This window comes from Cnephaeus nilssonii, assembly GCF_951640355.1.
Source record: "Cnephaeus nilssonii genome assembly, chromosome: 11".
NCBI lineage: Eukaryota > Metazoa > Chordata > Mammalia > Chiroptera > Vespertilionidae > Cnephaeus > Cnephaeus nilssonii.
Genome location: NC_137082.1, coordinates 69,926,390 through 69,942,004, shown reverse-complemented (window position 1 = coordinate 69,942,004; position 15,615 = coordinate 69,926,390). Strand labels below are relative to the sequence as shown.

The window sequence follows — 15,615 nt, the reverse complement described above, 5'->3', positions numbered from 1 at the left end:
ACTTTCCATTGTTCATCTCTCACAGGTTTTGCCAGGCAGTGTTTTCATTATCTGTAATATCAGTTGTGATTTCCTCTGTAACCCAAAGCTATTTAGAAGATTGCTCTTAAAGCACCTAAGTATTTAGGACCATCTGCCTCTCTTCATTTTTGTTCTGCTCCTTTGTTCTCTACCTGCTTTGTGTTTTTTGTGGTTTTTTTTTTTTTTGTGAAAAACTAGATTAGTGCGTTTGGATCCTAGAGTGTGGTCTATATCATTTCAACCTTTTGAAAAGTTCGAGATGATCTGTGTATCTAGTACTTGATCATGTGTTTTAACTGTTCCATGGACATTTGAAAATAATATGCATTCTTTAAATATTGGGACAAATCAAGAGGGGGAATTGTGCTATGCAAGTTTTCTGTCCTCCCTCATTTTTATCTGATTAATTTGTCCATTTTTGCAGAGATGTGTTAGTGGTTTTATTAAATCCTCTTTGTACTTCTAAAAGCATTTTATATTCCTGTGGTTTATTAGTCAACATAAAAAATTTTGTCTTTCAGTTCTTCTTAGTGGATTATATCATTTGTCAACTTAAGTATTCCTCTTGGTCTCTGTAATGCTTTTTGCCCTAAATTGTACTTAATTTGTTATTAAATTTTCCATTTTTGCTTTTTATTTGCCTGATATATTTGCTAATTTTTAACCTTTTGTGTCATTTTATTTTATATGTGGCTATTATAAATTTTATATGATAGATTCTTTTATTTTAATTAATTTTGTCTTTTAATAAGGGAATTAAAACATCAATATTTATTGTTATTACTAATATTTAGTGTTAGTACTGTCATTTTATGAAGGTTCTTTATTATCATGTTTCATAGTTCATTCCTACTTTTATTTCTTTTCAGATTTTTGTTAGATTGATTAGATTCTATTTTTTCCCCTTTCTGTTTGTTTGTTTCTCCAATGGTGTGGAATTTCTTTTTTCTTTTAAAATTGCAATAAATCACTAATAAACAAATTCAGCAAAGTTTGAAGTGTAAGATCAATACACAAAAATCAGCTGTGCTACTATACATCAGCGATGAATAATTCCACAAGGAAACTATGAAAACAATTTCATACATAATAGCATCCAAAAGAATAAAATCTGTAGGAATAAATTTGACCAACAAAGTGAGAAACTTGAACACTGAAAACAATAAAACATTGCTGAAATAAAGTAAAGAAGACCTAAATAAATGGAAGGGCATCCCATGTTTGTTGATTGAAAGACTTACTATTAGTAAGATGGTGATGCTACCCAAGTGATCTACAGATTCAATGCATTTCCTATCAGATTTCCACCAGCCTTTGGGGGCAGAAATGGAATAACTGATCCTCAAATTCATATGAATTGTAAGGGACCCTGAAATCTTGAAAAAGAAGAACAATCTTGAAAAAGAAGAACAAAGTTGGATGGCTCACACTTCAGAATTTCTGCAGAGCTACAGTATTCCAAACAGTGTGGTACTGGCATAAGGATAGACATATAGAACAATGGAATAGAATTCAGAGTCCAGAAATAGTAAACCCCAATATCTATGGTCAATTGAACGTCATCTAGGATGCCAAGACCATTGGGTAGGAAAAGAACAGGCTCTTCATCACACAGTGCTAGGACAACTGGTTAGCAACACGCAAAATAATGAAGTTGGACTCTTATCTCATGCCATCACATACATGGGCCCATGACCTAAGTCTCAGGGCTACAATCATAAAATTCTTAGAAGAAATCATAGGAGTAATTCCTCATGACCTTGGATTTGGCTGTGGATCTTAGATATGACATCAAAAGCATGAACAATGAAAGAAAAAATGGGTGAACTGGACTTTATCAGAATTAAAAAACGTTTGTGCATTAAAGAACATTACACAGAAAGTAAAAAGACAGCCTACAGAATGGGAGAGGAATATTTGCAAATTCTATATCTTACTAGTATAAGGGTCTAGTATCTATAATACATAAAGAAGCACTCTTAACAACAACAGAAAGACAACCTAATTTGAAAATGGACAAAAGACTTGAATAGATATTTCTCCAAAGAAGACATGCAAATGGCCAAGACACACATGAAAAGATGCTCAACATCATTAGTCATTAGGGAACTACAAGTCAAAGCTACAACAAGATACCACCTCACACTCACTAGGATGGCTATAATGAAAACAGTGGGCCCTAAGTGTTGTCTGTGAGGATGTGGAGAAATTGCAACCCTTCCTGAAATGCTGGTTGAATATAAAACGTGTAATGGTTTCTCAAAAAGTTAAACATACAATTACCATATGACCCAGCAAATTCACTCCTGGTTATATACCCAAAAGAATTGAAAACAAGGACTCAAATGTACATGCTTGCTCAAACCAGTACTATTCACAATAGCCAAAAGATGGAGACAGCTTAACTATCTATAAGTGGATGAATGGATAAACAAATTGTGGTATGTACATACAGTGGAATATTATTTAGCCATATGGAGGAATGAAGTAATGATGCATACTACAACATGGATGGACCTGGAAAGCATTAATGCTCAGCGAAAGGAGCCAAACACAAAAGGTCACATGTTGTATGGTTCCATTTGTACACAAAGTAGGTAAACTACCAGAATAGGTGACAGAATGCAGATTGGTGGTTACCAGGGATTTGGGGGCAGGGGAATAGGGAGAAACTGCTTAATGGGTGTGGGGTTTCCTTGGGGGATGATGAAATGTTTTAAAATTAGATAGAGATAATGATTGTAAAACATTGTAAATGTACCAAATGCCACCGAAGTGTTCATTTTAAAATGGTAAATTTTATTTAATGTAAATTTTACCTTAAGAAATGGTAACAAATGTATTTAAACTTATATTTTCCTTGCAATATAAATAATTGGTCAGTATCTGTAGTTTTCTCCTTTAAGAACAGCACAACTTCTAGCTGAAATCCTCTAGATTTTTGGTTTGTGATCATTATTAAGTTTATAATCCCACACCTCTTCTATTTTAGGAATCTTTATAAAATTGTCACATTAAATCCTGCAGTTACCTTATGAACAGCTGCTTTTTTCAGCTCACCACTCCTAGAAATCTCTTGGGTTTACTTTTTTTCCTCAAAGTTCAAGCTTTGAGTATTTGTTTCAGAAATAATTATTGAAAAGAATTTATGTATTTTTTACTTCCTATCATTGATTTTTCTATTCCTTTGTCATTTTATTTTATCGTGGTAAGTGAATGAATTTATTCTGAGAATTTTGTAGAACATACACTTATCTCTGCAACAGGCTTCTGGTCCATTGGATGTTCTCAGATTTCTTCCTCTTCACCACCTCCTCAAGAACAGAGAAAGGCCTACCCTCTGCCCATTTTCTACCCTGCCTTGAGGAGTCATTGCCTTCAATATTTTTAATTTTTTTTTTTAGAGAGAGAGGCCAAGAGAGGGATAGAGAGAGAGAGAGAAACATCGATGAGAGAGAAACATCATCGATCAGCTGCCTCCTACATACCCTCTACTGGGGATGTAGCCTGCAACCTGGGCATGTTCTCTGACTGGGAATTGAACTGATGACCTCTTGGTTCCTGGGTCAACACTTAACCACTGAGCAACACTGGCCAGGCTGCCTTCAATATTTTATTAACACCCTTCCTCCTAGGAATTCTAGGAGAAGGCTTACCCTTCTCTGACCCAAGGGGAAAGCCACAGGCCATTTGAATCAGTCCAGCATTCTTCCCTCCCTGGATTGGTGCAGGAAAAACCCAATAGCCTCCTTCTCAATTCCCCTTCTATCCCAGCCATGTTGCTTTGCTTTGAATCTCATAGTTGATTTGGAAAGAGAAGCCCAAATGGAGGAATTGAGGAACAAGGTTATTGTAGTAGCCTCATAACCCATATCTGCTTGCTATGGAGCTCTCTACCACCTTGCGTGTTGGTAACCTCCTGGCCCTGACATTTGCCTCAGTGCCTCCTCCCCTCACTCACTCCCACAAAGAACAGTCAGTTATGGTTTTTCATGCACCACTTCCATGAAGTGAGGAATGCTGGACTGAATTGAACAATCTGGGTCTTACTCTTGGGCCAGAGTCAAGAACAAGCTTTCTCCTAGACAGGGGATCTTCATGGTCAGCCAATCCATTCATTTTCTTACCACTATTTCTTCTAGCATTTGGTGAGTAGATCGTTTGTTTATTCATTCATTCATTCATTCATTCATTTGTTCGTTCGTTCGTTCATTCGTTCAGCAAATAGTTGAGCACTTGTTACATGGCAGGCACTGTTGAAGAAACTAGAGATAAAGCAGTGACAAACCATATGAAAACCTCCTCCTCCTTAGAGGTGACATTCTAGTGAGGGAAACAGATAATAATTAATAAACACAATAAATAGACAATATATTGAATGTTAAGAGATGACAGTTGATAAAAAGGAAATACTAGAGCATGGCCAATGTTTTGCAATTTTAAATTGAGCAGTGAGCATAGACTTCACTGAGAAGGAGGTGTTTGAGTCAAGGCCTGATGGGGCGATGGAATGAGCTGGGTGAATATTTGCGAGAAGCATGCTCTAGGGAGAGGGAACAGCCAATGCAAAGGCTCTGAGGCAGAAGCGTGCCTAGTTTGCCAGAGTGGCATGAACAAGGAGAGTAGTAGGAGGTGATGTGAAGGAAGTGAAAGGCACAGAGGTGGGAGTGGGGGGACTAGACCATGTAGCTATTCTAAAGACCCTGTTCTTACTGTGAGTGAGAAGGGGACCACTGGCGGGTGGTGAGCAGAGGAGCGATGTGATCTTACATTTTAACGGGATAAGTCTGGCTCCTGGGTGAAAACAGACCGTAGCACAGGTGAGGCAGGGAAATCAGGTGGGAGACTACCGTAAAGAGGATGATGGCTTGGACCAGAGTGGTCACGCCTTAGTATTTATTCTGAAGATGGAGCCAATAGGATTTCCTGAAAGAACTGGTGTAGGATGTGAGAAGGAGAAAGGAGTCCAGGATAGCCCCAAGGCCTTTGGCCTGAGCAACCAGAAGGCTGGACTTGCCATTAGTAGAGGAAGGGAGGACCATGGATGGACAGGTTCTCTTTTGGACACAGTAAATTTGAGATGTCTATTAAGTGCCAAACAGAGGTGTCAGATAACAGTGGGCTATGTGAATCTGCAACTCAGTGGAGAGGTTCGTGCTGGAGATAGGAGCTGGGGAGTCAGCAGCACATCGATGGGGTTTAAAGCCACCAGTCTGACTGACAGCACAAAGGACGGAGTGTGCTTAGAGGAGAGGTTTGGAATCTGAGCTCTGTGACACATCAGCACTCATAGGCTGGGGGAAAGGATGGGGACCAGCAAAGGACATGGAGAGGAAATGGCTTGCAATTTAGGAAGATTAACATGTGTGGTGCCCCAGAAGCCAGTGAATAAATTTGTTCCCAGGAGGAGGGGGGTGGACAACTCTGTCAAATGCTGCCAAGAAGATCAAGGTGGTCAGGTGGGGACGGAGATGTGACCACTGGATTTAGTAACACAGGGGCTATTGGCGACCTTGCCGAGCAGTTTGGTGGACGGTGGGATGAAGATGTGATCGGAGTGGGTTTGTGAGAAAGTGGGTGGAAGGAGAGACGGCTCTTTCCGGAGGTTTCCCTGTAAGGTTTTGCTAAGAATTTTAGCTTCTAGAACTCTTACAACTTGGATCTCTTTCTTCATCCTCGTGAGGATATTGGTGCCAGAGAGCAAATTAGGCACCATTGAGTGCCCGTCTCTGACTCCAGGGAAGTGAGAAATGGGAATCTTCTAGTGGGAAATTGCTGGATTCAGAGTCACAGACCTGGGTTTGAGTCCCACCTAAGACTCACTAGCTCTGTGACACCTCCACTCTTTAAGCTTCATCTTTGTCTGCAAAATGGAGAGAATCACCACTTCTTTGCAGAACTCATACGAATTACATGGACAGTGTGTGTGGAAAAGCCGGGTCTGGTGCCTGGCACACAGTAGGCGCTCAGTAGAGTCCGTAGCAGAAGGGGTTGTTCTTCAGGTGTCACACATTTAGGGTTTGATTGCATCCGAAGGAGGCATGTATGTGATTGCGTGTCTAATTATTTTTAAGTGCGCTAATTGCCTCTTTAAATGAATTGTCATAACTGTGTTATTCCAATATTTTGATACAACATATGCTTACATTTGCAAAAGGCTTCTGGTTGATTGGGCCGGTTCCAGTGTGCGGAGGTTTTGGTTTTGAAGTGAAGGGAATGAACTTGTGCGGTCATTTAGTATCCACTGGACACGAGCTGTGTGCCAGCACCTGTTCTGGGTGCTGGTGGGCAGAGCGGAAGGTGGACATTGACAGACATGAACAATAGGTCACGTAGGGACTTAGGATCTGTCCGGAGGGGTAGATTTGAAAACACGTGGGTGAGGGCTAAGCCTAAAGCCTGGTGAACTCCCCCATTTCATGTGCTTATTCAGCACCTTCTAATTGAGCACCTACTGTGTGCCAGGCACATTGGTGACAAGACAACCTTAGCCATTGCCCCCATGGAGCCAGAGGTCTGGGGGACAGGAGGCAGCAGAGGGTAAGTCAAGAATCAGAAATAATTTCAGGAGGCAATGGTACTATAGGGAGCACATACAACGGGCTGCGAGGGGGAATGAGAGGAGGGGAGATTAGTGTAGGATGGGTAGGGGGCTGGGAGGGCTTCCTGGAACTCTTCTTTTCTGAGTTATATGATGCCCATGGCTGAGTCCCATCTGAAGAAAATCAGCCCCAGCCCATCTCCGTGATTAGGCTGAAGACAGACCACCTCGTGGTGCACAGACGAGTGTTGTGAGGAGTTAGGAACATTCACAGCGGGGAAGACAAGAGAGGATACTGAGTGTGTGGGCTGCTGTGTACTCACTCTGTGTCCTTGGAGAAGTTTCTTAACGTCTCTGAAACTCCAGGCAAACACAACAACGGCAGCAATAACAACCAACACAGAGAGCCGGCTATGTTCCAGTGTCCTGAGCAATTTGCATGTATTGATTTATTTGTTCTTTATTGCAAGTCTGTGGTATGTACTGTTATTACCCTCTTTTCACATATGAAGAAACAGGCACAGAGAGGTTAACTGACTTGCCCAAAGTCACACAGCTAGTACACAGAAAAACCAGAATTCAAACCAGGCTCTCTGGCTCTTAACCACTCTGCCATGCTGCCTCCTGAACAACAGGGACAGTAACGCCCACCTCTGGGGCATCATGAAGGTGAAGTGGGATGCTGACATGCGTGCTTATGGCATCTGCCCTAGGAAATGGCTCATTCATCCATTCAACTAATTCGTTTTGAGCTCTTTGTGCCAGGTTCTGGAAAACAGGACATACAAGGACTGTCCTGGCAGATCTCACATTAACCATCTACACTAATAAAAGAGTAAGATGCAAATTGACCATACCTTCACAACGCCCACCAGCCAATCAGGAGTGACTATGCAAATTAACCCAACAAAGATGGTGGGTTAATTTGCATACACTGGCACCCAGCAGCCAGAGGCAGGGCGGGATGCTTGCATTGCCATGGCGACAAGGCAGGCATTGTGCCCTGGCCCAGCTGCTCCGGGCCTCTGGGCAGTGTGGAAAGGCAGAAAGGCAGCTCCGGCCGGAGTGAAGGCGGTGCCAGCAGCCAGGGGAAGGAAGGCCCATTCTTGGATGAATCTTCATGCATCGGGCATCTAGTTAAACAAATAATTATACAAGAAGTTAGTTAGTAATGAGCTCGATGAGTGTTTCCCAGGAGAAATGCAGGGCAGCCTGGGGATGTACAATGGGATCTGACCTACTCTAGAGGGTATTAGAGAAGACATTTACACCAAACCTGCTGAGGCATGAGTAAGAATGAGCCAGATGAAGGGGGAGCAGAGGGTGGGGCAGAGAATTCCAGTAGAGGGAATGCTCATCATTTCTTTCCAACGTTGTATTGGGACATCCTGGTCTGAGCAGCAATGAGGGGGGGAAAATGAACAAATCAGGATCAGAAAGAAAGGTTTCTAGTATGGCTCCTAGCTTGTGCTCCTAGGAGAAAGGTTGTACTGTTCACCAAGGTGAGAAAGACCAGGAGAGAACCCAGTTGGGCCGGGTATTGGGAGCACATAAGAGAAAGTCGTCCTGCTGTCCTGGAAAACCACAGGTCTGGCGTCAGGATACTTTAGCTCTATTTCCAACTCTTCTACTAACCTGGGGTGAGCCCCTGTCCTTCCTGGAGCTGAGTAGTTCTCCCATCTGTAAAATGGGTGGGTGTGGGGCAGTGGATTCATGGTGGGCTGTCGTGGCCAGATCTGGTGGAAAACAGAGAGCAGGTGAACAGGAGCTGGCCCCACCAGGAGGGCAGGTGTTTGTACGCAGACCTTCTAGTAGGAGGATGCACCCATGGGGATGGGGCAGGAGCCTGACCAGGTCAGGGGGCCATCTTGACCATCTGCCTTGCAGAGGGATCTTCTCTCTGTGGCCAAACACTCGTGACCACCATTGTTATTGGTGCTGTCGAGCATGTCCTGCAGTTGTAAGTCACTGACCCTTGACAACGTGCCCTTTTGATGTTTTAGACCTACAACAGCCAGAACGAGAGCAACGAAGACTATGAGATCCCCCCGATAACACCGCCCAACCTCCCAGAACCATCCCTCCTGCACCTGGGGGACCACGAAGCTGGCTACCACTCGCTGTGCCACAGCCTCGCGCCCAACGGACTGCTCCCGGCCTACTCCTACCAGGCCATGGACCTCCCGGCCATCATGGTGTCCAACATGCTGGCCCAGGACAGCCACCTGCTGTCAGGCCAGCTGCCCACGGTGAGTTGCTATTTCACCATAGTTCCCGCCAGTTCCAGCAGGGAAGCGGGCTGGAAGGGGAGCAGAGTGGTAGTGCCTTGGTGAGGACCCTGTGCTCGTGTGCAGGGTCTGGGCTCTGGGTTGCTTGCATGGGCATCTGCAGGCTATGGGGATGGGCATGGAGGAAAGTGTATGCCTTCACACTGCTCACTTCTGGAACTCTGTTTATAATCCTCCGTTTAGTATTCTTTTTAATAGTATAAATCACCTGAATTTTTATTTTTAACAGCTTTATTGAGATCTAATTCATATGCCATATAATTCACCAATTTAAAGTGTACAATTCAGTAGCTTTTAGTATATTCAAGTTGTGTAACTATCAATACAATCCACTTTAAAAAAAAAAATCTGGGTGGGAAATAAAAGGAGAGAAAGGAGGGGGGAGGGAAGAAGCCAACTACTCAAGATCCACATTTTATAATGTTGGAGGTCTGGCTAAAGAGCTCAGTGGAAATTGATGCTCCATTTCTTGAGGAACAATTTTCTGTGGGCCCATCAATAATGCAGGGCCTGAGCTTCCTCTTCTCTCTCTAGGAGAACTGAAGATACCACAGCCGCATGGTTTTCATTCCACTTTGTCGGAATGCTTATACCTGAGCTGCTTGGCAGCCAATTTTCTAACAAAAGCTTCCCCCCTTTAGACTGTCCCAGTTCGGGATTTATGCAAACACGAGCCAGGGTAGGGCTGTGAGTGCAGGGGTGAGGATGGCTGTGGTTCGGGGCCATGGTGTCACAGGCCTTTGGTGATCGATGGCGACCATGTGGAGCCGTGTGCGGGCTCCGGCGTCCTACAGACTTGCCTTAGATCTCTGCTCCACTCTCACACTTCAGTTCCCTGGTCTTGGAATCATCCTAGTGCCCACCTCCTGGTTGCCGTAAAGTATACCTGAGATAATGTAGGCAAAGTCTTTGCCAATGTCTGCCAATGAGTAAACCATCGGGGGATATTTGCTATTAGTAGTAATATCAATAAAAGTGAATTCCCACGGTAACCAAATGGCACTGTGTGCCTGTCAGTCACATTTAGCTAAAGGAACAGGCTCGCAGGTACCTTGGTAGGGTCACCTGGTTATTATAGCTCTGATAATTACAAAAGACGTTATCTGTTTATCAAAGATGACCCCCTGATCGCTCATCCTAGGAAATGCTTTTGTTGGGCTCGGTCCAAATAGCCACTTTGCAGTCATTTTCCAGATTTCTTTCAAACAAGCTCATGTTAAAGATGCTTCACAAATTCAGATTGCTTTAATTCTTCCATTAGGCAGAGTTTTCAAGGGCCCATTGAGTTTTATATTCCCTTGTTAAGTAATGAAAGATAAGCCAAAGTCTTTCATCCAGGGAAGGGCTACTGGACCAATTAGGAAACCAGGTAAGAACATGCCCGTCCATCGGGACTCAGGCAAAGAGAGACAAGCACCATGAAGACAAATTCTTAAATTTGTCTGAGCTGCAGGAAGCAGGTGTGTGTCTGTGTGTGGATGGATGTGCATTCTGTGTGGGTGATGCTGGAATGTGTGTCATCACCTGTTAGGAATCAAGCACCATGCAGAGGGCTTTACTAACATTTTCTCACACAATGCTCCCAAAACCGAGTGAGGCAGGTATTACTGTAATGAGAAGATGGAGGCTCAGAGCAGGTATCAGTGTCCTGTGGCTGCTCTAACAAATAGTGACAAGCTTGATGGCCTAAAACAACCAGAAATAGACTTTCTCATAGCTCTGGAGGCTGGAAGTTGAACTCAGTATCACTGGGCCCAGAACAGGGTGTCAGAAGGGTGAGCTTCTTTTGGAAGCTCTGGGGCAAACCTATTCGTTGCTGCTTCTAGCTTCTAGTGGTGGCCAATGTTCTTGGCCTGTGGCCGCATCCGTCTAACCTGTCCTCACGTCACTGTCCCCTTCTCTTGTCAGTGAAATCTCCCTCTGCCTTTCTTAGAAGGATGCTTGTGATGGCATTGGGAATAATTCAGGGGCATCTCCTTAGCTCTGGAGCCTTCACTTAATCACACCCACAAAGACTGTTGGGTTTCCCCCCTCAAATACAGTAACATTTACAGGTTCCAGGAATGAGGACCTGATGTGCTTAGGGGGCCATTTTTCAGCCTAACAGTGATCAGCTGTGCAGCAGCCTTTATTGAACCCCTACTAGGGACCCGGCATTGTTCTGAGCCCGGGTCCGTGAGATGCCCTTGAAGAACTCCTCCTGCAGGTGGAGAGATGGGTGAAAACTCCATTTCTGAAAATGTAGTAAATGCTCTGATGAGATCAGTGTATGGTGCTATGTGCACCCAGAAGGGGCACCTTTGGGAAGTGACAGCCTGACACACAGTAGGCTCTATGAATAAATGAATTAAGGTCACACCACTATTAAGTAAAAAAAAAAACCAAAAACACAAAACCCAACAGGATTCAAGTCCAGCTCTGTCCCCTACCATGCACCTTTCAGTTTTACCAGGTGTTTGAGGGCTGGAGCAGCTGGGCTGGGGGGCTACAGGTGGCACAGAGGTGCCCCGATGGGCAGGATGCCACAGACCCTGTTTGCAGAGACTGCAGTGCATATTGTCCCTGGAGAGGTGGGTGGGGCGAAGGCGTTTGACATCCATCTCATGAATGCCGACCGAGTCCCTGTGGCTCTGACCCAGAGGCTGCCCTGGCCCTTGCGGCCTCCTGACCTGCATGGGGGTCGGTCCGTCTGCTTTAAAGGTGTGGCTGCGGGCGGGAATCCTGTACCGTGGTGGAACGGGGCCCCTTGACAGAATTAAATCCGCTAAGGCTTCTCCCTCGACTTCTGTGTCTTAACTGATTAAACATTCATTTCCAAGACAAAAAGAGTCAATTTAGTATGAAAGATATATTTTGCCGGTTTAATTTAAAGCACTGCACCTCCATCTGACCCCTATTTTCATAACTCAATAATTTTATCCTGTGTTGATTGTCTCATTTTGAGAGAGATATTGTATGTATAAATCAGCTTCTAAAATACCCAAAGAAACCAGAAGAGTGGAATTTATTAAGGAGCCTCTGGTAAGTCTGAAATAATTTATTTTGGAGTCGTCCTTGGGAAATGTTCAAGCTGATAGTCCTGGTTTACCCGGGAGAGGAATTATCCTGGGAAGGAACAAAGCACGATGCTCCCAGCCAAGTTCCCCGGGGACCTTGCACCTCTGGCAGGACCAGAGGAACCCTGGGAGCCCGGGGCAGGTGGAGACGGGGCCTGACGGGAAATGAGTGCTGGCAAAGCTCTCCCTGTACCAGTGTGGGTTCTGGTGACTCGGGAAGTACGGGTTTCCCAAGGCGGAGCCCTGGGGTCCCTGGAGCTGTGTGGTCCCGTCTCCGGCCTCGATTAATATAGGGGACGGTCACAGCTATCATTCAAATCTTCTCCTCCAGCTTTGTCTGCTTCCTCTGGGATCTTAGACAAATCACTTCTCTCCCAGCCCGAGTTTTGCTATCTGTGGAATGGGAATTGGGATTCCCACTCTGGCAAACTCACACATAGAAAAATGGGAAGAGTGGCTTTGTCAGCTGTGACACGCTGGACAAGTGTATGGGTGTGAGGTCAGCTAAACCTTCCACTGGCACTATGGCACGTGCCACTGACCTGGGAGTTTAAATCTTATTAACTTGGATCAAAACGCTGCGTGCTAGAGGAATTATCCTGGGAAGGGACAAAGCCAGCTGCTCCCAGACAAGTTCCCTGGGGACCTTACACCTTTGGCACATGCTTTGTGCTCTGAGTCCCTGTCCCAAAGCATCTTGCCAGGACTGGTCCTTTGGAGAGGGCAGGGGCCGTGGCCCAGGGACCCCCATGCCAAGCGAGAAGTCTCTCCAGGCTGGTCTCCTGGGGTAGACTGTGGGAGAGAGGGCTGGGTAGTACCTTAGTTGCCACTTCACCCCTTGCTTTAGAGATGGTTCCCATGAGCGAGCCTGGGTTAGGGCTTGGCGCCTGGGGGCAGGGCTCAGGGCTCAGGGCTCAGAGCCACAGCCTGTGTGTTGACTCTGGGAGCTCCTTTGAATTCCCCCTAAAACCTACCCTCCTCTCTTCCTGTGCTCTTCGTTTCCCCTCCAATCTCTCCTCTTTCCCCCTCCTCCTCCTCATCCCTCTTCCCCTCAGGAGACTTGATCTGCCTCTGATTCTCACAGGTTGAGATGCAGGAGGATCCCCTCCCAAGTCTGAGGAAAAGAGATCAAAGACCCTCAACACTTGGAGGTAGTTGAGATTCCCCAGTCAAACCTAGTCATTTTATTGTCCTTAATGCATAATTTTTTTGTTTTGTTTTAGGATTGTATCAGTTTTTGCTGTGTAACAAAACCACCTCAATACATAGTGGCTTAAAGCAAACCATGAACTTTGTTTCTTGTGATTCTGTGGTTCAGCAAGGTAGCTCTTTTGTTTTGTTTTGTTAATCCTCACGCTAGGATATTTTCCCATTTATTTATTTATTTATTTATTTATTTATTTTTAGAGTGGTGGGGAGGGGGCTAGACAGAGAGAAACATCGATGTGAGAGAGACACAGCAATTGGTTGCCTCCAGCATGCACCCCACCCAGGGTCAGAGACTGAGCCTGCAACCGAGGTATGTGCCCTTGACAGGAATAGAATCCGGGACCCTTCAGTCCAAGGGCCAGTGCTCCATCCACTGAGCCAAACCGGCTAGGGCAAGGTAGTTCTTTTGAATTGGACTGGCTCGGCTGATTTCTGGAGTCAGCTTACAGCTCGGCTGGGACTGCGTGGTCCAGGATGGCCTTGTTCACACCTCGGCAGTTGGCCCAATGTCAGCTGGGGCCAGTGGGGATGACTTGGCGGCAGGTCTGCCATCCCGTAGTGGCCTGGGCTTGTTCACATGGCTGTGATCACAGGGTTTCCAAGAGCATCACGAAAGGGTAGGCCCCCATCTGCAAGCACTTTTCAAATCTTTACTTGCTATTGTCCCATTAGCCAAGTCTCATGTCTAGCCCGGATTCAAGGGAGAGAGAAATGGACCCCACCTCTTTTTATTTTTAATATATATTTTTATTGATTTCAGAGAGGAAGAGAGAGAGAGACGAGAGAGAGAGAAACATCAATGATGAGAGAGAACCATGGATCGGCTGCCTCCTGCACACCCCCCACTGGGGATGGAGCCCGCAACCCGGGCATGTGCCCTTTACCGGAATCGAACCCGGGACCCCTCAGTCCACAGGCTGAAGCTCCATCCACTGAGCCAAACCAGCTAGGGCTGGACCCCACCTCTTAAAGGAAGAAATGGAAGAGTCACCGAGCAGAAGGGCATGGCAGGGAGGCAGGGATGTGTAGCCATTTTTGTAATCTACTGTGATAAAGTTTTGCTTTTTTGTGTGTTTTTGTTTTTTTGACGTATAGCATCACCTAGTAGTTAGGAACATGGGCTTCGGGGTTAGGCCAACCCAAGTTCAAACCCAGCTCCACCATTTGTGACCCTCTATTCCTGAGCTCAGTTTCTTCATCTGTAAAATGGAGGCAATGTTATTGCCTCATAGGAACTCAGGAAGATTCAGTCATCAGATGTAGGAAAAGTACTCAGCCCAGTGCCTGGCACGCAGTAGGCGTTCAATCAATGTAAACTACTCTGTTTATTCATTGGTTCGTTTTACTGATGGGGTTTGGGCGGCTTCAGTCTTGTTTGTCCAGTCTGACGTGCTGGGGGTCGGCTTTGCTGGGGCAGTGGTCAGGCTGGCTCCCCAGTGGGGGGCTGGTCCAAGAGGTGGGTGTAGGGGTGGATCAGACACTGAGGCGGTTGGGGTTGGGGAGAGGGCACCATCTGGGGGGCGGGGGGGAGGGCATATGAAGTACACCAGGACCTCGGTCAGGGCGCGGAGCTTGAGAGCAACAGCAGAATGATAGTCCCCCTGCTTGTGAAGAAGAGGAGAAGGTCCCAACCCCAACTCTTCCTGCTGTGTGACCGAAGGGCAGGACCCCTTGGCGAAGGCAGGGGTCCCCAGGGCACTTCCTGCTTGGCCTTTTCCTGGGTGCCATGCTTTTGTCTCATTCCCCTCTGGGAGTGGGACTGGGAGTGCTCACCTCCCAAATGGGCCTCTGAGGACCCCAGTGGGGGTAACCTGAGGCCCAGGGGTTTCTTTATGTTCAGCAGCGTCCAGATGAAACGCCCTCCCCCCTCCCGTTTTCCAGAGGCAGTAAGCGAAAGAAATATGTCTTTTTACATTTTATAAAACTCAGAAAAATGACTTTAAACAGCTTTTGCTCCCCTGCTATAATTATTTATTTTCAAACACTCCTTCAGGGCACTGCTCCGTTTTCTTATCCTACACTCCTCTTTCTCATAAATGAACCATCACTTCAATAAATCATTATGAAAACAGAGACTAACACCGGCTCTGAAAGGTTGAAAGATTTATGTAACACATTTATGTTTCCCATTTTCTCATTCTGGTACTCGGCTGCAAAAGCTAAGCTAATAAAAGCTGCTATTAATATTTCTTGTTGCCTAGCAACCCCAGAGCGGGAGTAATAGCTTCAGCTAGAAAAATAGATGACCGATAAGGAAAAATTCAATTCTTTTATTATCTCAGGGGGAAATGGCCTTTTACTGGAACATTATGATGTACGAGTGTGAAGTTGAACACAAAAGGGTTTTTTTTGTGTGTGTTTGTTTTTCTATTTTTAATGAACATTATTTTACCTCCACTAACTCTTTTAGGGCACTTTTGTTTTCTTTCACATGCCCCCTCCCCCTTACCCCATCCCTCATGCTTAATTTAGCAGCTATAGTAGTTAAGAACCTGTCAGC

At 45.4% G+C, this 15,615-nt stretch overlaps 1 protein-coding gene across 5 annotated transcripts in view; it reads left to right on the top strand.

The window, feature by feature from the left end:
* The window catches only part of TOX2 (TOX high mobility group box family member 2), a 117,763-nt gene that overhangs the window by 68,481 nt on the left and 33,667 nt on the right, over positions 1–15,615 (top strand). For all 5 annotated transcript variants that reach the window (XM_079784867.1, XM_079784869.1, XM_079784866.1 and 2 more), the window contains exon 3: positions 8,566–8,811. In XM_079784867.1, the coding sequence (XP_079640993.1) occupies positions 8,566–8,811 (246 nt within the window). The remainder of the gene's footprint in view (positions 1–8,565; positions 8,812–15,615) is intronic.